The sequence below is a fragment of the Cricetulus griseus genome, chromosome 6 (assembly GCF_003668045.3).
Source record: "Cricetulus griseus strain 17A/GY chromosome 6, alternate assembly CriGri-PICRH-1.0, whole genome shotgun sequence".
In the NCBI taxonomy this organism is placed as follows: Eukaryota; Metazoa; Chordata; class Mammalia; order Rodentia; family Cricetidae; genus Cricetulus; species Cricetulus griseus.
Window position 1 is genome coordinate 85,190,372 of NC_048599.1, and position 24,571 is coordinate 85,214,942.

Sequence of the window (24,571 nt, forward strand, 5' to 3'; positions counted from 1 at the left end):
ACAACCAAAATAATTTTTTATCTTTTGTTATCTATTATAGTAGCTAAATGACAATGAATATGGGGGGTGAACATGCTTCTCAATGTTTCAAGATATGAAAACAAATATTTTTTGTTGATTTTGTATATATGTAGGCACTCCTGAGACAGAATGAGCAGAGGTAAGACATAAATATCTGTACATGAATTTTCACAATAGCATTAGTCACAATCACTAAAAAGTTCAAATAACCCAAATGTCTACTGATAAGTAGGAAAATAAAATATTGTTTATTTATACAATGGAATGTTAATATGTATAGGTGAACCTCAAAACATTATATAAAGTCAAAGTCAACACAAAAGGAATGATTCCATAGATATGAAGTGCCCAGAAGAGGTAAATCCATGGAGACAGAAAATAAATTAATAGAATACAGAGCATTTGAGTTGGAGTAGAGTGGAGAGGACTTGCTACTAAGAATCGAATTCTCTTGAGGATGATGAACATAATCTAAATCATTGGTTCTCAATCTTCCTAATACTTCCACCCTTTAATATAGTTCCTTATGTTGCAGTTACCCCCAACCATAAAATTATTTTCATTGCTACTTTGTAACTGTAATTGTTACTGTTATGAATCATAATATAAATATCTGATATACAGAATATATATTCAATCCCTGTGAAAGGGCCATTTGACCCCTAAAAGGGTCATGCATGACCCATAGGTTGAGAACCACTGCTCAAAGTCTAGTATTGTAGTTATAAAATATAGTCACATAATTATTATTATTTTTTTTTTTGTTAAGACACATGTGGTATGAATACCTATAATTGAAACACTCAAGAAACTGAGGAAGGGGACAGTTTTCAATGCCAGTCTGAGACACGTGGTAAGGGCCTATCTCAAAAAACAAACTGGGTCAGAGAAATGCCTCAGTTCCTAGGCAAACTGCTAACTGCACAAGATGAAAACCTGAGTTCAATTCCAAGTATCCAAGTAAATAGCCAGGTGTAGTAGTGAATGCTTATGATCTCAGTGATGGGGAGGTAAAGGCATGGGTTTGTTAGCCAGATACTCTAGCCTATTCAGTGAGACCCAGGTCTCAGAGACCTCATCTCAAAAACCAAGTAGATAGCTCCTAAGAAATGACATCTAAGATTGGTTTCTTACCCTCCATATGTATGTGAAAATATATAAATGTATACATATACATACACAGTAAGTAAAAATTCCTTGCTATGAATCTAATATAAAAGAATACTGGCACCGTGCTGTGGTGGCACATGCTTTTAATCCCAGTACTCGGGAGACAGAGGCTGGCAGATCTCTGTGAGTTTGAGACCACCCTGGTCTACAGAGCAAGGTCCAGGACAGCCTCCAAAGCCACAGAGAAACCCTGCCTCAAAAAAACAGAACAAAACAAAAAACAAAAAAAAGAATACTGGCTAAAATCAGGCATTCTTTTACCTATCCAGCTTTTGTTAAGATACTGTGATACCAGAGAAGGAGGGAACTATGGAACATAGAGAGAAAAGAAGGAGGGTGTAGATAGAGTAGCAAACACGGGACTAACAAAATGCCAAAAATAAAACAAATACATTCTAAGATTATTTAGCATGAGGTCTATTATATGTACATTTAGTGATAAATCATGTATCACTTTTTAAAAAAAATTACTTCTATGTATGTATTAAGTGTGGGTGTGTTCCTGTCATGGAGCATATGTGGAACAGCTTTTGGGAATCAGTTTTCTTCTACCATAGGTTCAAGTTCAGGGCATCAGGTTTGCACGGCAAGTGCTTTTACCCAGCAAGTGCTTTTACCCACTGTATCATTTGTCTTTTTTTCTTTGACTTTTCCAGACAGGGGTCTCACTATGTAGCTCTGGCTGTCCTAACTCACTATGTAGACCAGGCTGGCCTCCAACTACAGAGATCTACCTGCATCTGCCTCCCAACCACTGGGATTAAAGAGGCGTGTGCTACTATGCCTGGCCTATATCAGTTTTCTAAACATCTCCCTGCATTCATTTTTAAGAGTAATAGTACTGTTAAACTCCTAATTGCACAGGCCATCTCATAGATTGCTATGATAGAAATCATTTAAATAAAAGACATTAAATGTACATCTTAAAAATACCTGAAAATTAGTTTCTTTCCATCCAGGTTTTTTGGCTAACATCCTCACTAATGCCTGGCATGGCATTTCAGTTCGCTCCATTAGTTCAACAGCCTATAAATAAGTAAGACAAGAAAGTTAGAGGGTTACAGTTCCAAGTGAAGGGTAGATCCTAGGGTCAAGTACATGGTTATTACTTAAAAATTCACATTTTAGGAAGTCATAATTTTTTTTCCATTTGCCCAGTGTGTGCTATTGTCTACTTATACATACTTTGTCTTACTTGATTTTCCTAAAAACAGTGAAGTAAGATAGACATTTAATATTAAATTTGTTTTGTTTTGTTTTTTTGAGGCAGGGTTTCTCTGTGTAATAGCCCCAGCTGTCCTGGAACTCACTTTGTATATAACAAGCTAGCCTCAAACTCACAGAGATCCTCCTGCCTCTGCCTCCCAAGTGCTGGGATTAAAGGCATGTACCATCACCGCCCAGTTAACATTAAATTTCAAAGACACACATGTTCAGTCTAAATTATAGGAGTGGAAGATGTAGGGCTAAAGGTCTCAAATTTCACATTCCTTTTTCTACATCTCTCTCATAGATTCATAATCACAATATATGCTAAAATGAGGTATCATGATCATTCCTATGCTGGCTATTCTCAGTTATCAATTTGAAAATATCTGGAATTAACTAAAACCCAAGCAGCTGTGCAAATCTGTGAGGGATTGCTTTTTTTTTTTTCCTTTTCTATCTTTTTTATTTTTTGAAACAAGCCCTGGCTGTCCTGAAGCATACTATGTAGACCAGGCTGACGTCAAACAAAGAGATCTACCTGCCTCTGCCCCTGGGTGCAGAGATAAATTAATTAAATTCTTGTGTTGTTGTTAGTTTGAGACAGTGTATCACTGTTTAGTATGAAGGATTATTCTTAAATCATTTAAAGTGGGAAGATGTCCTTAATCTAGATCTTTTGAGGTGGGAATATCTACCTCTATTTAATCTGGGCCACACATTCTGCTGACAACCCTATATAAAGGACATAGAAGATGGAAGCTTTTGTTCTTGGCCTGCTTGCCCTCATTCCAATGTCATATTCATTCTTAAACTAGCATTAGAACCTATTTTCATTGAGTTTCCAGCATATAGAAGAACAGCTAAGACAGCCAACCTCATGGATTGAACAACTACTAGGTTCCTGGACTTTCCATTAGTAGACAGCCATTGTTGGACTAGCTGCACCACAGCTAGTAAACTACTCTAATACATCTCCTGTGTGTGTGTGTGTGTGTGTGTGTGTGTGTGTGTGTGTGTGTGTGTGTGTGTGTGTGTGTGTGTGTGTGTGTGCGCGCGCGCGTGCACGGACACATATTCTATCCATTCTGTTCCTCTGAAGATCTCTAATACAATTTCAAAAGTTTGGACAGTTCCTTATACCAATATATAATGTGTTTTCCGTCAATAAATCATGACGACAAGGGAGGAAGCAAAGAAATAGACAAAGATTGTCTAATTTAAGTGGCAAGCTCTGTTTGCTTATTACAATTAATAACAAAAGTTCATCTAAGCCTTAACATTAGTAAGAATCTAATTTTCTTGAAAAAGTACTAAGTTTCAAGCTTAGAGAAGTTAGAATGAGAGTGTTGAAAGATAAATACTAAACAGTTACAGAACAACAACACCAAAATCCAACCTCATCTTAAGTTTATACTATGAAACATTTACAAATTAAGACACATCAATTAAGACAATTGCTTAATTCGGCACTTTCTTTGCTTCCACACAATATAAATTTTATACTCTATTTCACCCTTGTACATATACCTTTTGGAATTCTTCCATACAGGCAAGCCTTTCCTTCCAGTTGCTACTGTCTAGAAGCTGAATACAGGTTGGAGGAAGAACAGCTGAAGCCTTTTCTTCACATACTTCAATCTGTAAGATGGCAATGTCATAATTAAAAACTATTTAAGGAACCAAATGACATGAATATAAAAGTTACCTAGCCAAAACTAAAATAACCCTACAGGTACACTACAGCATCTGAGTCTTCTTCCATAAAGGAAATTCTGTTCAAGGAAGTATCTATCAGCAGCTAACAGACATCAATTTACTTTATGTTAAAGAATTCAGCAAAAGAAGACTTCCAATTCCCTTCAAGGCCTTGACTTTTATGGTTTCTCATGTCTAATACTCACTGAGAGTTCTGGCTCCACTATTTCTTTGGTCTCCAATCCTTTCTTATTCTTTGTTCCAGTAGTTGCTGAGCTTCCTGGTGCAGTTGTTTTGCCTTTCTTAGGTGGTCCACCAGCCTAAAAGAAAATTTTAAATCCACAAACCACTTAAAATGTTATAAAAGTAGTTTTTCTTTTTACATTTTTTTGACTCTCGAAAATTTTATTAAAATGAGATCACCTCAAAAATAAATATATTTTTATTGCCCACAGAATCTACCAAATGTCAAACAGAAACCTAAAGACCATCCATGGACTACCTAGCTGATATTCAGGTTGCGTATTAGAAACCTATAACTCATAATGAGTTAATAAAACAAACAAAATAAAAACGATGAACTAGAGTCTGGCTAGAGAGATGGCTCAGTGGTTAAAAAGCATTTGCTACTCTTAGAGAAGACTGGAGCTCAATTCTAAGCATCCACATCAGAGGGATTACTGCCTGAAACTCCAGCTCCAGGGGTACTGAAGCCTACTTCTGGCCTCCATGGACTGCCACAACCCCACATACAAAATAAGTCTTTAAAAACAAACAAACAAAATTTGAGCAGTGATGACACATGTTTTTAACCCCAGCACTAGGTAGGCAGAGGCAGGTTGATCTATGTAAGCCCTAGGCCAGCCAGGGCTATGTAAAGCGACCCTCTCTCAAGCAACAACAAAAATGAACTGGAATTATACTAAATTTACAGATTAATTTGAGATTAACAATCTGATTTTCAATGCCTCTGATTCTATTTTTAAATTTTTAATTAATTACTATTGCTATTATGAGTGTCTGTACACTACATAATACACCTGTGGAAGTCAGATAACAATCTTTAGCACTTCATGCTCTCCTTATACCATGGGATCTAAGGACTGACCTCAGGTTGTCAGTGTTTGTGTCTTTGACATGATAAGCAATTTGGCCAAACCTATTTATTTACTCTGGGAATTGAAGGGAGCATGGGTCGGAATAGGACAGATGGACACATACACTATTTGAATATTAGATGAAAACTTTGCAGAGCGTGTTCTCCTCTTCTGCTATATAAGTCCTGGTGATAGGTGATCAGACTTGGTATTTACCTAATGAGTTATCTCTATAGCCTACACTGTAAATTTGAAAATAGTTAAAATGTTTACCACAATAAAGAGGGAAAAAAGGCATGCTACTACTACTTTTATTCCTAGTCAGAATTTTTAAAGAATTTTTTGCATGCATTGCATGCATCTACCTACTTACCTACCTACCTACCTTCCTACCTACCTACCTACCTATCTATCTATCTATCTATCTATCTATCTGTGTGTGTGTGTGTGTGTGTGTGTGTGTGTGTCCCTTGTGTACGCACTTAAGTTTTTTCCCTCTTTCCACCATGTGGACACCAGAGATTGAATTCAAGTTATCAGGCTTGGAAGTAGGCACCTTTATCCACTGAGTCACCTTGCCAGCTTCCAGGCAGGTTTTAAAGAGAAAACTGTATTGTTGTAATACTATGTCTTTATTAAGAGTTGTGCTATTTGTAATAGGGTCAAGGAACCCATTTCTTGAATTAAATCATATTGGAAGAACAACCATAAATATGAAACTCAGGTTCAACCTTATAAAGTCTAATTTTTAATCTTGTAGCATGAGCTCTAATAGGTCTTAGTAATAAAAGCCTGGAGTTAGATATAGGGTTAAACACTGAAAGATCAGAAAGATGAAGGAGCAAGCCATAGTCATACATTACCTCGCCAACTTCCCAGATGGAAAAAAGAGAAGCTCCTGTTTTCTCCAACCTATAATCCTTTCTCCACCCAATCATCTCACTTCCTGTCTGACTGTTAGCTACTGGCAAGCTCCACCTTCTGATCTTCAGACACACTTTATTTGTACAAACAAGATATCACCACATTATCTATTAAGCCAAGAGTAGTAGCACACATCTGTAATCCTAGCACTTGGGAGACTGAGGCACAAGAACTGTGATTTCAAGGCATGCCTGGGTTACAGCGAGTTTCAGACCAGCAAGAATTAGAGTAAGACCTTGTCACAAAGATATATTAACCTTAGTAGTTGGTGCTTTTTTTAACGGTCCTGGTTTGGGTACTGAAGCGTCCTTTATGTCTTTGTCCCCTGCAGCCCCTGATGCAGCAGCCCTTCCAGGTATAGGCTTGCAGTCTTTCTTTTCACCTGCAGAACCAGCTTTCTTACCATGAACCAGCTCTACTTTTTCTGAACACTCTTTGATCTAGAAAAAGCAATATGAACATTATTATGTTCAAAAAAAAACGTTGAAACACAGCCTTTACATTATCACTTAGAAATCATTAAGCCAGAACTACACACAAAAATTCAGAAAAAAGCCAGGCAGTGGTGGCACATGCCTTTAATCCCAGCACTCTCGAGGCCATGGCAGGCGGATCTCTGAGTTTGAGGCCAGCATTGTCTAGAGATTGAGTTCCAGGACAGCCAAAGCTACATGGAGAAACCCTGCTTTGACAGGTTTTATTTTTGGCAACTCCCCCCTCCCCCCAAATAAAGAAAAGCTAGCAACTAAAACAATTCTTATCGAAAAGATAAGATCTCTGAAGTTTTATTTCTTATCTTTTATTAAGTTATCTTTTGATGATTCATATGCATACACACATATACAATGTATACTAATTCCTGGCACACTTATCTACTCAGAAGTCTCTTATCCCCATTACTCATACACCCTCCATACAATTCCCTTTCCACCATTCATGCCTTTTTGTATCATTCTTTGACCCACTGAGTCTAACCAGGGTCATCTGTGTGACCATAGGCATGGAACTATCAGCATGGTGGGCTGAACTGAAGACAATGTCTGCCCCTCCTTCAGAATCTATCAGCAGCCAATCATTCAACAGAGAGGGGTAAGTTTTCAAAAGGCAAACAAAGACACAAGACTATTACTAACTTACCTTGTCAAGTTTGAGTTTATCAACATCAGCTAAGAATGGGTTTACTGCTTTCTCACCAACCACCTTCAAAGCAGTACCCAGTGCTTCAAATGCAGCATCTCTGACTTCAGGAGCAGAATCATTGATGTGCTATAAAGAAGTAAATGATATTTAATACGAAGAACTCTAGTCATTACTAATTTTATTCTGAACAACAGTTGCTGGATGAATTTTCCCTTTACAAGTTACCAAAGTTAAATGTAGATTTTCTTTTGTCAATTAACAGTTAATCTTTCACAATTCTTTCTAGGTGGAAGAGATCTTTAGTTAATCTATTAACTAAGTAAATGTCATTTATTTTCTTTGATGTATATGAGTGTTTTGTCTGCATGTATGTATGTGTACCATGTGCAAGCCTGGTGACAACAGAGGTCAGAAGATAGTTGGAGCCCCTAGAATGGGAGTCACTAATGGTTGTGAACCACCATGTAGGTACCAAGACCCAGACTTAGATTCTTTATAAGAGCATCTCTTAACTGCTGAGCCATTTTCCAGCCCCTGTAAATGCTTAAAAAACAAAAACAAAACACACACACAATATGTGTATATAGGCATGTGTACAATGATAGCACATGTGGAGGTCAGAAGGCAATTTCATGGAGTTTATTTTCTGCCTTTACCTTTAAAGGGGATCTGGTGACTTAACTCAGGTTGCTAGCATGGCCTTTGAATCATTCTGCCAGCCCCAAATGCTTCCTTTTCCCTTTTCCCTTCTGACCCTTGAACGCTCTAGTTTGATACTTGTGCTTGGCTAACTTGTTGTCCTTCAAAGAACATGACAATAACAAAAACTTGGGTTCAGATCCTTAAAAGATCACAATCTACACAATCTCAAGTAGTTATCATATATAACTAGTAGGAAAAATATATAAATTCTCCCCCTAATTACCTTAAGTAGAGCAGCACAGAAGGGCTTTAGTAAACTCTTCGGCAAGGTAGAGGCAGTACAGTGACGGAAGCTCCTTGCAATAAAAAGTGATGTCTGCTGCTTGATGGTTGGATTTTTATTATCCATTACTGCTAAAACATCCTCACTGATGTTCTGTAGTGTGGTCTTTAGAAGAAAATGTCAATGAGCTTTTTTCAACTATAAATATTCACATCATTATAGTGGTAACATTTACTAAGACAAAACCATAAGTTTCATGATAGCAACTTACAGTGAGGAAGATTGCATCAATTGCCTCCTGCAGGGCTTGCACTACTTGAGGCTTCTTCTCTTTGAATTTTTCCAAAATTGTTGGTACAACCTGTAAAAGTGAACAGCAAGAATAATACTCTGACAAATATGAATGAAGTACTGTTGGGCTGGAGAGCTAGCTTAGTAGTTAAGAACACATGCTGTTCATGCACAGGACCCACATGGTGGTTCACAACCATCTGGTAACTCCAGTTCCAGGAGATCCAATGCCCTCTTTTAACCTCCACAGGCACCAGGTACACATGTGGTGGACAGATGCACACACAGGCACAACATTCATATACCTAAAATAATAAATTTTAAAAAGAATGGCCAGGCGTGGTGAGACACATCTTCATCCCAGCACTTAGGAGGCAGAGGAGGCAGATCTCTCTGAGTTCGAGGACAATCTCATCTACAAAGTGGTTCCAGGAGAGCCAGGACTGTTACATAGAGAAACCCTGTCTTAAAAAACCCCTACCCACTCCCCACTCCAAAAGCAATAATGAAGTACTGACAAGATACTATAGTATGGCTGATCAAAATTAAGCTAAGTGAAATGAACCAGTTATGAATGACCATACATTCTTTAATTCTCTTCATATGAAATATAACCCAAAGGAGTAGGAAGTATTAACTGCCCTGCCCTTTGTCTGAAAGAATATTATATAATTTTAATATATAATGAAAATTTTAAAATATTTAAATCCAAATAAAGTACAGTGGAAAGATCATTAAAGTAAATAGTAAGTTAAACAGAATGATTAACAACTCAAACCAGAGAGTAAGGTAATCACTCAACAATCATTTAGTAAATAAATACCAATTTTGAAAGAAATTTTTTGCCAGGTGGCAGAAATACCAGCACTCAGAGGCAGAGGAAGGTGGATCTCTGTGGGTTCAAGGCCACCAAGGTCTACAGAGCGAGTTTCAGGACCCCCCCCAGGAATACACAAACAAACCCCATGTTGAACACCCCACCCCCAGTAGTTTTCTATCTTGAAACTACTTTTAAAATACAAAAGTAAAAAATTCCTAATAACTAACACAAAACTTATCAAAAGCACACCCATATCTCAGCTGGGTGTGGTTGTGCATGCCTTTAACTATTGAGAGGAAGCAGTTGCAGGTGGATAAAAAAAAAATGATAAATACCAATTTTTCAAAAATGATAACTCATTCTAAGTACTTCAGACCAAATTTAGAGGCAACCAGTACCTGCCATAGTTAAAGGAAATGTCTCAATTTATTAACCCTATTACTAAACTTAATTGCTACATAACTTATACAAAGCAAATTTTGAACAAAATGCTTTCATATTTCCTTAGAATAAATTAAACTGAGATATTACCTAATAAAACCTATATAAAAAGTTTTGCACCGGGCGTTGGTGGCGCACGCATTTAATCCCAGCACTCGGGAGGCAGAGGGAGGTGGATCTCTGTGAGTTCGAGGCCAGCCTGGTCTCCAGAGCGAGTGCCAGGATAGGCTCCAAAGCTACATAGAGAAACCCTGTCTCAAAAAACCAAAACCAAAAACAACAACAACAAAATTTTCAAGTATAGCAGTATTTTTTAAATAAAAAAAAATATGAAATACATTTCACGTTGTATTACCTTCACTTACAGTTTTACTTTCCTTTTCCTTCTCTCATTTTCATTCTGATACAGGTTATTAAAATTTCATTTCCCCTTGGGTAAGAGGGGTTGGAAAGATGACCCAGGACCTTAGGCATGCTAAGATAGTCTGCTATTGAGTTATAACGCACAATCCTAGAGTTTTTACAATTTTATCTTAACCTGATGTACTTCATAGCTATAAAAGCAAAGAAAGATATTAAGTAAATAATAAGCAAACAAATCAACTATTTTAGGCCAACTGTCTGATTTTTACATAAGCCTAATAAAATTTGTGAGGAGCTAGACTAAATATATATGAAACGCAGTGATAAACTTAACTTGTACAATATATAAAAATTTATACCAAGAAGTTGTTTTATGATATAAAACAAACTAGCCGATCATTTCTAATAATATGATTTATTAAAACTTGCCTGAAGGTTCAGAACGCAAAACTAACCACAAGCCATAGAGGTCAGGCAATGGTGATACACACCTTTAATCCTAGGACTCAGGAGCCACAAGTAAATGGATATTTCTGTTAGTTCAAGGCCACACTGACCTACACAAAACTGATCCAGTTCTAAAGAGAAACAGCTCACACAAAGGTGATCTTAGCACTTGGGATCACATGCCTTTAATCCCAGCACTAGGGAGATATAAAAGGAAGAACCAAAGGGTCTCATGTGGAGATTTAGTCTCCAGCCACGTTGAGGAGAGGCAGGAGTCTGGCATTTGCCTCTGAGGATTCATGGAGACAGGATCAGCCATTTTGGTCTGAGGGAGAGGAAAGAGCTAGAAGCTAGCTGCTTTACTTCTCTGATCTTCAGCTTGAATTCCAGTATCTGTCTCTGGATTTATATTTTTCATGCTACAGATAATTTTGCAGATTTATATGTAAAAAGAATGTTACTTACATGCCCTGCATATTGTCCAAATTTCTTCCTTAGCCCAACAGCCAGGCCAGTAAGACATTTTGCTGCCAAAGCTACCAACATGACATTGGTGTCCTTTCCAACAACCTGTAAGGGTAAAAAGAAAATAGTCATAACCTTGTAGAAAGGGGTACTAGAAATGAAATGTATCCTCAAAAGAATTCTTGAAAGGTATTATGCCGACAGATAATCATTTTTATTTCTTACAAGAGGAATTTATAAGGAATAATTAATAAGGAATTTATAAGCCTATGTGGTAACGCTTTGTTTTGTTTCTTTTTTAAGGGAGGGAAAAGAGGAGGAAAGGAAAAGGAAAAAAGAGAGGTAGACACACTGACTGGGATGCAGCTCAGTAGTAAAGTGCTTGCCTAGCATATGCTGAGGTATCAAACACCAGCATCACAGAACAAGCAAAACCAACACACCATAATTTCAAATCCCTGACACCCCAGTAACGCCATCTGGCTGCCTGTGCTGCAGAGGGGTAGCAGAGGAGCTGGAACTCTACTGTCAATACTTTGGAACAAGAGAACCAAACAAACATTTCTGAAAGAAATGAGGCAATAGCTCTGTAATATTTATAACCAAGGAAGCATCAGCAGAAACTGCTGTAGGTACTGTCAAGTCCATGAGGACTCTAAATTGCAAATACTGCAAATCACATTATAACCATTCCTGTAATGGTTTCTGGCCTCACAGTAACATTTTAGTCACACAAGTGACTGGGTTTTCCTTTTCTTTTTCCTAGAAGATTCTCTAGTAGTTTATATTACGGCCTTCCTATAACCCCAAAACCCAACACAATTCATAGGTATGCATCAGTTCAGCAAAACAGTAACGATTTGGTTCCTTCCTGGTAATAAATAGTTTGCCATAGTAATTGCCCTTTTGGTTGGTATTAAAATGCTGTTTTACTTTAAAGTGCCCACAAATCCTTGTTTTGTTTTCCATTCTTTTTCCTAGCAGAAGGGCTGCTTTGAAATTTACCTAGTCCCTTACTTCTATGAACAGAAGGCTTCACTCGAGTCTCTGCATCAAACAACCTGTAATATACAACATATACTAGTAGTTAGCACTTATATTCCCTAATTTGGTGCCACAATTTTGGAGATGCTTTGTAATATATTTAAATTTAATTTTTCTTCAAAACTGAATGGAGTAGGCATTATCAGCTCAATTCTGGAAGCTTTAGAAATGAAATAGAGATTAATTTCCTCCAGGGCACCATCAAGTAAAAGTAGGGATTCAAATGTAGGCCTAGAGAGACCTCATAGCCTTTGATATCATTACTAAGTTGCTCTATCTCTAAACTAATACTGTATGGCAACTCCATTTTTTCTAAGAGATGGGAGCATAGGCCGGCTGGTCATGATGAATGCTTTCCCTATGTGTATGTATGTGCATCATGTACATTCCTAGTGCCTGAGGAAGTCAGAGGAGGACTTTGGATCCCCTGGAACTAGGATTACAGTTATGAGCCACACCATGTGGTTGCTGGGAATTGAACCCAAGCGGGTCCTCTGTAAGAGCAACATGTGCTCTTAACTGCTAAGCTATCTTTCCAATCTGACATTCATGACCTTAATGGAACATACTGAAAATCCTTGAGCCGAACATGGTAGTACATGTAATCCTAGTATTCAAGAGTGCTGAATGAGCCCGGCAGTGGTGGTGCATACCTTCAATCCCAGCACTTGGGAGGCAGAGGCAGGTGGATGTCTGTGAGTTTCAGTCCTGTCTGGTCTACAGAGGGAGCTGCAGGACAGCTGGGGCTACACAGAGAAACCCAGTCTCCAAAAAACAAAGAAAAGAATGTTGAAGAGCTAGCTTAGTAGTCAAGAGCATTTGTTGCAGAGGACCTAAATGGTGGATTCAGTTCCTACCACTAACATGGTAGTCCACAAACATATGTAACTCCAATTTTAAAGAACCTGACACCCTCTTCTAACTTCCACAGGCACCAGGCAAATAAGTTACACACACACACACACACACACACACACACACACACACACACACACACACACACACTTTTGTAGGGCAAAAACATCCATACACATAAAACAAATCCAAAAACAAAAGAGGGAGAGGGAGAGAGAGAGGGAGGGGGGGGGAGAGAGACAGCACTCGAATGAGATCCTTGTGTTCAAAGCCAGCCCAGCCAACAAATCTGGGTTGCATAGTTTTTACTGCTAGAAAAGGAGTTGGGGGAAAAGGGGGGGGGATGACACATAAACATTCACACTCTATACAACATAGTGAAAGATTACATGTTTTATACAATTTTCATGGCCTGTACTGTTAAGATATCAATACTGATGCTTCATATTTTGAAATATTAAAAAAAAAGACTGGAAGAAATTACATCTATATCCCAAGCTTCATGAAGTCCTAAAAATAGTCTTTTTTGAAAAGCTAATGTCCTGGACTGGAGAGATGGCTCAGAGGTTAAGAGCACCGACTGCTCTTCCAGAGGTCCTGAGTTCAATTCCCAGCAACCACATGGTGGCTCACAACCATCCGTTATGAGATCTGGTGCCCTCTTCTGGTGTGCAGACATACATGGAAGCAGAATGTTGTATACATAATAAATAAAATCTTAAAAAAAAATTAAGAAAAAAAGAAAAGCTAATGTCCTAACATGTAGATACCAATCACTATCAATAAGGAAATCAAAGTTTTTCGTTTGACATTCTGAGAATTAGAAAACAAAGTAATAAGAGTACTGGGAAAAATTACATGTTATCAGAATGTCATTTTTCCTTTTTTTAGTGCCTTCTACCTCTCTTTCCCATTCTTTCCTCTTTGAACTGCTCTTTTCCCACAGGCAATTCCCTTTTAATTAATCTAAGTTGGTGGCTCTTTTAAGACAGGAATCTGAGCTGGGTGTTGGTGGCACACGCCTTTAATCCCAGCACTAGGGAGGCAGAGGCAGGTGGATCTCTTGTGAGTTTGATAGCAGCCGGGTCTACAAGAGCTAGTTCCAGGACAGCCTCCAAAGCCACAGAGAAACCCTGGGGGGGGGGGGAGGAGAGAAGAAAAAGGAAAAAAAAAAAAAGACAGGAATCTGATAGTGGAGACTGTGGTTCATGCCTTTAATCCTAAGACTGCTGAGGCAGACAGGCAGATGGATCTATGTTGAGTTCAGGACAACCTAGTCTACATAACAAGCTCCAGGACTGTCAAGATTACATAATGAGACCCTGTCTCCTGTAAGACCAACAAAAATCAATCAATTAATGAGATGTTTTCATACAGAACAAAAACAGGTGATATATTAAACAGTAGGTGCACATTATGCTTACATTGTGATATACTACAGTTTGGTATCATTGGATACGTAACAAAATACTTTATACTTCATATTTGCATAATTAAATATACCTTATTAAAACAGCTCATCTTATAATAAAATTATTAAAGTATAAAACCTGGCTCTAGATTAGCAGGATCCTATTTTCTTTGATATTTAATAGAAGCTGACATAACTTATTATATTGAAAGTATTAAGATAAAACCAATTCCTCTAACATAGGACAGTAAGGTTTTTAAATTCTTTAAAAAAAAAATATAGAAGCCAGCCTGGAGAGATAGCTTAGGGGTTAGGAGCACAAGCTGCTCTTCTAGCGTCCTGAGTTCAATTCCCAGCAACCACATGGTGGCTCCCAACTATCTATAATGAGATCTGCTACCCTCCTCTGCTGTGCAGGCAGAACACTGTATACATAATAAATAAGTAAATAAATAAATATTTATTTATTTTTTGGTTTTTCGAGACAGGGTTTCTCTGAAGGTTTGGGGACTATCCTGCAACTCTCTTTGAAGACCACGCTGGCCTCGAACTCACAGAGATCCTCTTGCCTCTGCCTCCCGAGTGCTGGGATAAAAGGCATGCACCACCAATGCCCGGCAGTAAATCTTTTTTTAAAAAAGAAAAAATATATAAAAAAAAAAAATGGCAATCTTGCCAAAAGCAATCTACAGATTCAATGCAATCCCCATCAAAATCCCAACACAATTCTTCACAGACCTTGAAAGAACAATTCTCAACTTTATATGGAGAAACAAAAGACCCAGGATAGCCAAATCATCCCTATACAATAAAGGAACTTCTGGAGGCATCACCATCCCTGACTTCAAGCTCTATTACAGAGCTATAGTCCTGAAAACAGCTTGGTATTGGCACAAAAATAGACTGGTAGACCAATGGAATAGAATTGAAAACCCTGATATTACCCCACACACCTATGAACACCTGATTTTTGACAAACAATCCAAATTTATACGATGGAACAAAGAGAACATCTTCAACAAATGGTGCTGGCATAACTGGGTACAGACATGTAGAAGACTGCAGTTAGACCTAAGCCTATCGCCTTGCACAAAACGTAAGTCAAAATGGATCAAAGATCTCAACATAAATCCAGCTACACTGAACCTATTAGAAGACAAAGTGGGAAATACCCTTGAATCAATCGGTACAGGAGTCTGCTTCCTGAACATTACACCAGTAGCACAGACACTGAGGTCAACAATTGATAAATGGGACCTCCTGAAACTGAGAAGCTTCTGTAAGGCAAAGGAGACAGTCAGCAAGACAAAACGGTAACCCACAGACTGGGAAAAGATATTCACCAACCCCACATCTGACAGAGGGCTGATCTCCAAAATATACAAAGAACTCAAGAAGCTAGTCCCCCAAACACCAAACAACCCAATTAAAAAGTGGGGTACAGAACTAAATAGACAATTCTCAACAGAAGAATCTAAAATGGCTGAAAGACACATAAGGAAGTATTCAACATCCTTAGTCATCAGGGAAATGCAAATCAAAACAACTTTGAGACACCATCTTACTCCTGTCAGAATGGCTAAAATCGAAAATACCAATGACAGTTTATACTGGAGAGAATGCGGAGAAAGAGGAACACTCCTCCACTGCTGGTGGGAGTGCCAACTTGTACAGCCACTGTGGAAATCAGTATGGCGACTCCTCAAGAAAATGGGATTGAGTCTACCACAAGATCCAGCAATTCCACTCTTAGGCATATACCCAAAAGAAGCACATTCATATAACAAGAACATATGTTCAACCATGTTCATAGCAGCATTATTTGTAATAGCCAGAAACTGGAAGCAGCCTAGATGCCCCTCAACCGAAGAATGGATAGAGAAATTGTGGTACATTTACACAATGGAGTACTACTCAGCAGAAAAAAACAATGGAATCTTGAAATTTGCAGGAAAATGGATGGAACTCGAAGAAACCATTCTGGGCAAGGTAAACCAATCACAAAAAGACAAACATGATATGTACTCACTCATATGTGGACCTGCTTTATGATACACAGTAGTGACCATGCTTTATCAGAGCTGTTTTTAATGATGTTGCTCAGAATGTTTCCTCCCAGATGATGACTGAGAAACTAATTTAAAAAAAAAAAAATGTTGCCAAGTACCACAAGAGTAACAGAACTGTGCTGTCTTCTGGGATTTTGTTTTTTACTTTTTTGTTGTTGTTGTTTATTTTTTTGTTTTTGTTTGTTTTTTGTTTTTCTAAAAATGGAGTGTGCTGGATGTCTCTACTATTTTGTTCAAAGGACTACAGAACCTGGAAAAGCTGTTGCTGCTATTGATGGATTACATATTGCCATTATTGCTCTTTTTATATAAATATAAATATATACATATATATATATAAGCTAAAAAAATAAAAATAAAAAAATATAGATGCCTTTGATTAAAATACTAAGATTCTTTAAATGGCAATATTTTTATGATAAACAAACAAAAAACCAAAAACCACTGGATTACTGATGGAGAATTTCCGTGGCCCGCCTGTTAAGACACCAATGCTGAAGCTCCACCCATTTACCTTCTTTAATGCTTTGACTAAATCGGCATAATCGCCTGCTTCCAGTTTGGGGTTTTTCACTAGTACTTCTACAGCCTCCAGTGCCTCTTTTCTCTCTTGCCATTTTTTTGCCTCCTGAAAAGAGAAAGAGAATATAATTCATTGTAGAACATAAAATAGAGTCGGATAAATTCCTTTTTTTTTTTTTTTGTGGCTGGAGAGACAGCCATGGGTGCTGGGAACTGAACTCTCATATTTTTGGTTGTGAGCCTAGCCTTTACCGGTTGAGCCATCTCTCCAGCCCTAAATTCCATTTCTTATATTCAACCAATTTAAAAACCTGGGTTTTTTTGTTGTTTGTTTCAGAAACATTTTCTAAAGTCAGCTAAAAAACAAAATGGCAAAAACATAGTTCAAAAGTACTATTTTGTTCATAGAATTTTTATTCACATATAAAACATATTTTTATAGCCCTAACATAGAAAGAATGCCATGGTTTTCCATTTTGTTTCCTGTTAAATAGATATCAAACAGAAAACAATTATTTCTAGCCTATCTCATAGCAGCACAATTATGGAAAAGAAATCTCTATTTCATAAAATTCAAAATACAAAAGAATCACAGAACCAGCAGCTACAGTGCCTGGATCTAGTGTACTAGTTTTTTGCTTTTGAGTATAATGCTGGTCCATGTATTTTACATCTATAAAGAGAATATGCTTCACTAGAGACCAAATAATCACTCAATTGAATGCCCATTATTTGAAAGAACATGGGACCCACAGAAGATTACAAACTTACTCCCTTACGAGAGACTATAATCCAATTCAATTTAATTCATCAGATATTTAGGGTTTTTTTTTTGTTTTGTTTTGGTTTTTTACATTTTTTAAGCCAAATTTGAAGCAAACTTTAATTAAATACTGGCCAGGTAGATGGGCTCTGGCCAGGTCTGCCCAGGTTCCTGGGAAATGGCCTATCAGTTATTTGTTAATCAAAATTACTGGAAGCCAGTTGTAGTGAGGCACACCTAAAATTACAGCATTTGGGGGGAAGAGGTAAGAAGATCAATAGCTAGCCTAAACCACATCATGAGATCTTGTCTCCAATAGCCAATGTTATAGAGCAAAAAAGAAATTTTTTTTTCTTTTTTCTCCAGGCAGAGTTTGGGATTATAGACATGTGCCTTCACATCCAGCTGACTCAGGGGATTTAATGAAGTTTAAATACTAAGATGTGATCCCTCAAAAGATGATGCTTAAGGTAAGACCTATAGATAAACACTGAGAGAATAACATTACAGGAATAAAGAACAGCACATGTTCAGAGCTAAAATAAATAAATAAACCAGTGGCCTATATGCTACCAGGAGAAATACAGCATAGCATGTCTGAAATTGAAAATGATGTGGCTGAAAGGTCAATTGATGTTTCAAGGTGTCAGACAGGAGAAAGAATGGCTATAAGATGACTTTAGACATCATCATTTTAAGACTTACAGAAGCCAAACTAATTGCGTTTCAATATGGGAAATTTTCCCCTTTTCAAAAATGATGTCTGTAATTACACTATAAAATTTGATGGAGAGGAGCAAGACAAATGGTAGTGACTAGGGTAGGACTGTGTTTCTCAAATGGCAATACTTTTGTTTCTCTTGGGACATCTGGCAATGTTTGGAAACATTGATTGTCATAAGTTTAGAGGATGGTATTACTGACTCTAATGATGTCTAGTGGGTAAAAGCCACATATACTTCTAAACATCCTACAATGCATAAGACATGTCCACCAAGACAGTTTTCTGAAACAAAAGACAAATGAAAGTTAAGAAATCTTGGTCAAAGGTAACTTTGAACTTATAGGAGCCACTTCTCTTTTCCACTCAGGTTAATAGGCTTGGGAGCAAATACCTTTATGTGTTGAGCCATCTTTGCCCACCCAAAAAGAGATGAATATAAGAGATACTTAAAGATAAAACCATAGACTAAATGACGGAAAAAGTTGAAAACATTGTTCTAATTTTTGATAAGACATGTTTTGTTTTTAAATACCATAATATGATTCCACAGAGAAGATAGTAAGGGAACAAAGAAAAATAAGCAACTAAGTTACTTTACTAGGAGGATATGGAGGGACTAGGGAGGGCTCAGCAGAACATTTTCTAAGTTTACCTAAATTACATGTAAAATAAAGGAGCTTAACCATTACTTACAATTTTGTCATAAAAGTCTTTGGGAAGTTTGGAAAGGATCTCTACTGCTTCCAAAAGCTCATAAGCATCTATCTGTGGTACTTCATCACCATCATCACCACCTTTGACGAGAAAAATAAAACAGGCCTTAAAATAATTTTTTTTTTTTTTAAAAGCTGGCTCACTGGGCAAAAGCATTTGATCTATCAGCTCAATGACCTGAGCCAGACTCAGGAGTGTAAGCATCTGCAATCTCAGCACCTACAGGGAGACGGAAGGCTGAGATAGGAGAAGCTCATGGGTCACTTTCCTAGCGGAAAGGACTGAGCCTTAAAAATCAGGCGGGGTACTAGACAGATGGCTCAGCAATTTAGACTGCTTGCTGCTCTTGCAGAGGACCCAAGTTGAGTGCCCTACAACCACAGTGGGTAGATTGTAACTGACTAAGTTCAGTTTCATGAGATCTGATCGTCCATTTCTGGTACTAACACATGAGGCATATACTTCCAGAGACAGACAGACAGACACACAGAGCTTAAACTAAAAAACTAAAGTAATTTAAAAATAATAATTTAGCCGGGCAATGGTAGTGCATGCCTTTAATCCCAGTATTTGGGAGGCTGAGGCAGGTGGATCTCTGTGAGTTTAAGACCAGCCTGGTCTACAAAGCTACACAGAGAAACCCTGTCTCAAAAAACAAAAACAAAACAAACAAACAAAAAAACTTTAAAAAAAAGTACAAAAAACTATAACAAAAAAGAAAAGGTAGAAAGGTGAGGACCAACAACAACTAAAGGTTGTTTTCTAGCTTCTACACATGTATTCTGTACCTACCCATCACACACACACCCCAAAATAAAAGTTTTACTTATCAGTTATCTTTTCATGTCCCTGATAAATGTTTGTGGAAATTTATTTTGTATGTATGGGTGTTTTGCCTGAAATGTATGTCTGTGCATTATGTGCATACAGTGCCTAAAGAGGACAAAGAAAGGGTTAGATTTCCTAGAAATGGAACTACAGATGGTTGTGAGTCACCATGGCAGTGTCCAGAATCAAACCTGGGTCTTCTAGAAGAGCAGTAAATGCTCTTGATCACTGGCCGATTCATCTCCCCAGCTCCCAGGATGAAATTGTTATAGAAAAGACACCAGAGTTATTTATATTTAGTACCACATATGACTCAGATTTTCTTTATTTTTTTTTTTTTAAGATTTATTTCTTCATTGTGTATACAACATTCTGCCTCCATATATCCATATATGCCCGCAGGCCAGAAGAGGGCACCATATCTCATTACAGATGGTTGTGAGCCACCATATGGTTGCTGGGAATTGAACTCAGGACCTCTTGAAGAACAGCCAGTACTCTTAACCCCTAAGCCATCTCTCCATACCCCGACTCAGATTTTCTTCTTCTTTTTCTTTTCTGTTTTTCGAGATGGGGTTTCTCTATAGCTTTGGAGATTGTCTTGGAACTCTATAGACCAGACTGGTCTTGAAGGCATGCACCACCACCTCTTGGCTCTCAGATTTTATTAAAAGCGGTTCTCTAAGATATGCCCAGTGAATACAATTTGTTGTGGCACCAATAATTCTCACTAATTTTTATAGAAAATAGGGTTTAAAAACTGGCTTACCTCCCTCTGCATCTCCACCAGCAGATTGTTGTTGTTCTAATTTAGCTTCTAGTTCTTGTTGGGAACGCAGAAAACGACTTGGTTTAGGAGCACCTGTTGGTAGCTTGACCCATTCTTCTTCCAATTCTTTCAACTGCAAGCATTAACAAAATATCTTAAATTTTTTTTTAATTTATATACCACTATTAGAGAACATGATGCTTGTACTTACTGATCTACTGGGACTCACTTTCTATTTATGTGGTACTAATAGGGAAACTTAATAAAAGACAAATGTAAACTATTTTGTAGCATAACTCAAGTGACTTTACCACACTGAAGATTTATTCTGAGCACTAAAAACAAAAATCCTTTTTTTTTTTTAATTTTAGAAACAATCATATTTTACATATCAATCCCCCCATTCCCTTGGCCTCCCATCCTACCATCCCCCCCCCCCCCCCCGCAAAATCCTTTAAAAAATAAAGTATTTCTTTTATATGTATGAGTGTTTTGCCTTCATGCATGCAAGCGTATTTCATGTGTGTTTGGTATATGCAGAAGCCAGACAATCCCCTGGAACTAGAGTCAGAGAGCCATGTAGGAGCTATCTCTGCAAGAGTTGCAAATGCGTTTAACCTTGAAACATCTCCTCAGCAACCCAAATCCATTATTTTTAGGCACTATCACTAGTTTATTAATTCAAATATGCTATATTATCAAAAAAGCTCCAAAAATAACATGATAGAACTGTTTTATCCAAGCAAGTGAGTCCTGCTACTCAACAGAATTATAAAGGGATTTTTCAAACTGATATACATTTAATACTAGCAGGGCTGGGATAGCTTTCTCTAATATGTGCAAGACTCGGGACTTCCTAGCAGAGAGACAGACAGGGACAGACAGTAACAGCTGAAATTCTATGCTTAGGAATTTAATTTATTTAAATCTTTTTTTTTTTTAGTTTTATCAAAGCTTTATTTATCTTTTTTAAGATTTATTTATTTATCATGTATACAGTGCAAGGCAGAAGAGGGCACCAGATCCCATTACAGATGGTTGTGAGCCACCATGTGGTTGCTGGGAATTGAACTCAGGACCTCTGGAAGAACAGTCAGTGCTCTTAATCCCTGAGCCATCTCTCCAGCCCAATTTATTTAAATCTCAAAAATAAAAAATAATTATGTGTAAGGATAGGATATTAACAATTACAAATAGGAAATACATCTCTATATTAACCTTATGCAAAAAATGACCAAAGAAATCTGTCTTACCTGGACAGAATTTATATTTTGTAATGGGTGTCTCAGGGCATCTCGAATCCATCGATAAATCTCTACAGCAATTAGTTTGGCTTCATCTCGAACAGCCTTGTCTCGAGATTCAAATAGTTTTGGCAACACTTTAATAATTGGCTTAAGTAAGATGATTTTGGAACCAAATTCACTGTAAGTGAAAAATTGGGGGGGAAAACTGTCAACATTCTATGTTTCATTGGAGCTATAGCTCCAAATCATATATTGCACCCAGTGGTGTTTAAATCCGTTAGTCCCAGCACTCAGGAGGCAGAGAAAGAAGGATCTCTGTGAGTTCAAGGCCAGTCTGGTCTATATAGTGAGTTCCACGACAGCTAGGACTATGTAAAGAGATACTGTCTCAAAACAAACAAACCAACCAACCAATCATATATTAATAGGTTAAATTTTCCTTACAGTAACAAATGGGATTCATAACCATCTATCCATCCACATCCACGTATACATACATAGATATAATATTTAGCTATCATTCTTAGATTATTTAGTACCTAGAACCCAAAATAATGTTAACATTTTTAAAATGAATTTTCTAATAACCAAAGAAAAATTTACTAAACCTGACAGATTGAGTTACAACAATGTATATTTCTTTTTTGTTTTTGTTTGTTTGTTTTTTGAGACAGGGTTTCTCTGTGTAACAGCCCTATCCTTGAACTAGCTCTGTAGACCAACTGGCCTTGAACCAACAGAGATCCGCCTACCCCTGCCTCCCGAATGCTGGGACTAAAGCACTGTGCCACCACCACCAAGTCTGATCTTATTTTTAACATTTATGAATAGCAAATTCTGGAACAGGAAGGATTCAGTTATAAAATACTAAATTTCAGAATGAGTAGTGGGATTCAAATATATGTGGGGATTTTCATTCTTCTAGTTTTTAAGAAAGGGTCTCACTCTGAAGCCCAAGGCACTATTAGTGGGGATTCTCCCATCTCTTAATCCCAAGTGCTAAGACTTTAGGTGATAGTACTTACTATAACTTGTTAAAATATACTATTAACTCATGTGTGTAATCTCACTTGCACAAATGTAACAAAATTGCTCAACATAGCGATTATAGCATACTGCAGATTAAATTGTGAAATTTTCCCAGTGATTTTCAACAAGGTATATAGATACATTATATAGATAATATAACATGAAAATACACTAGATCTCTAAGATTTCCTCTAAAATGGATTTTATAAACCAAGTGTGGTGGTTCACACCTGAAATCATGTATTAACAGGAAGATCAAGAATCTGAGGTTGGGGCTGGAGACATGGCTTAGTAGTTGGGAGCAATGAATGCTCTTCCAGAGGACCCAGGTTCAATTCCCAGCATCCACATGTCAGCTCACAACTGTCTTTAACTTCAGGACCCACCACCCTCACATAGACGCCCATGCAGGCAAAACACCAATGCACACAAAATAAAAATAAATAAATTAAAAAAAAAAAAAAAAGAGGGCTGGAGAGATGGCTCAGAGGTTAAGAGCACTGACTGCTCTTCTAGAGGTCCTGAGTTCAATTCCCAGCAACCACATGGTGGCTCACAACCATTCGTTATGAGATCTGGTGCCCTCTTCTGGTGTGCAGATATACATGGAAGCAGAATGTTGTATACATAATAAATAAATAAAATCTTAAAAAAAAAAAAAAAGAATCTGAGGCCAGTTTGGACTATATAGAAATTTCTAGGCCAGTTTCGACTAAACAATGAGACCCATTTCAAAGTGAACAAAACAAAATAAAACCACTCTTTCAGATTTATTTTTATGTGTATGAGTGTTTTGCCTGCATGTATAATTTCCACCATAATCTGTGTCTAGTGCCTAAGGATGTGAGAAATAAGGGTCAGATTCCCTAGAACTAGAATTATGGATAGCTAGCTGTAAGACACCATGTGGGTGCTAAGAACTAAAGAAACATCTTCTGCATCTCTTCATCACTGAGCCATTTCTCCAGCTCCAAACACACACACACACACACACACACACACACACACACACACACACACACACACACACACAGCAACTTTAAATTATTAGAAAAGAACATTCTTATCTTGTTCAGCTGACCTACAATACTAAAGGACAAATGAGAAATTATGGTGCTTTTAAGTCATCTTGTTCGAGAATTACTTAATTTGGTGCCTGAAGAACCTAATACTCAGGATATCTTCCACATTCCTATAGTACAGACAAGGAGGTAGATGCTTCCCTATAATACTACTTTAGGATGGGAATGTATGTCAGTGGTAAAACTCTTGTCTAACACGTGAAGTCTTGGGTGCAATTCCCAGTACTACTGGGAAACAAACAAACAAACAAAAGAAATACATTATAATGGTTTCATTTAATTCTTTTTTGTTTCTTTATCATGACCTATTTTTAAAAGGATAGAATAAAAGAGATGAAGCAAATTCATATGGAAAATAGATACAGGAACAAAAAAAAATCTAATTTTGATAGTAAACATGATAGGAAAAAAGTTAGGTATCTTAGCACACATCTGTAGTTTTAGAACTTGAGAGGTAAGAGGAGGAGGATCAGGAGATCATGGTCATCCTCAGCTACGTAGCAAGT

At 37.4% G+C, this 24,571-nt stretch overlaps 1 protein-coding gene across 4 annotated transcripts in view; it reads right to left on the reverse strand.

Annotated features, from left to right (window-relative positions):
- Positions 1–24,571, reverse strand: part of Ckap5 (cytoskeleton associated protein 5) — a 104,238-nt gene that overhangs the window by 44,160 nt on the left and 35,507 nt on the right. For all 4 annotated transcript variants that reach the window (XM_027422520.2, XM_027422521.2, XM_035446043.1 and 1 more), the window contains exons 5-16: positions 21,961–22,132; positions 20,708–20,840; positions 19,090–19,190; positions 16,902–17,015; positions 11,009–11,113; positions 8,453–8,542; positions 8,182–8,346; positions 7,254–7,382; positions 6,374–6,556; positions 4,302–4,415; positions 3,928–4,038; positions 2,125–2,217 (exon numbers count right to left, since the gene is read on the reverse strand). In XM_027422520.2, coding sequence (XP_027278321.1) covers positions 2,125–2,217; positions 3,928–4,038; positions 4,302–4,415; positions 6,374–6,556; positions 7,254–7,382; positions 8,182–8,346; positions 8,453–8,542; positions 11,009–11,113; positions 16,902–17,015; positions 19,090–19,190; positions 20,708–20,840; positions 21,961–22,132 — 1,510 coding nt within the window. The remainder of the gene's footprint in view (positions 1–2,124; positions 2,218–3,927; positions 4,039–4,301; positions 4,416–6,373; positions 6,557–7,253; positions 7,383–8,181; positions 8,347–8,452; positions 8,543–11,008; positions 11,114–16,901; positions 17,016–19,089; positions 19,191–20,707; positions 20,841–21,960; positions 22,133–24,571) is intronic.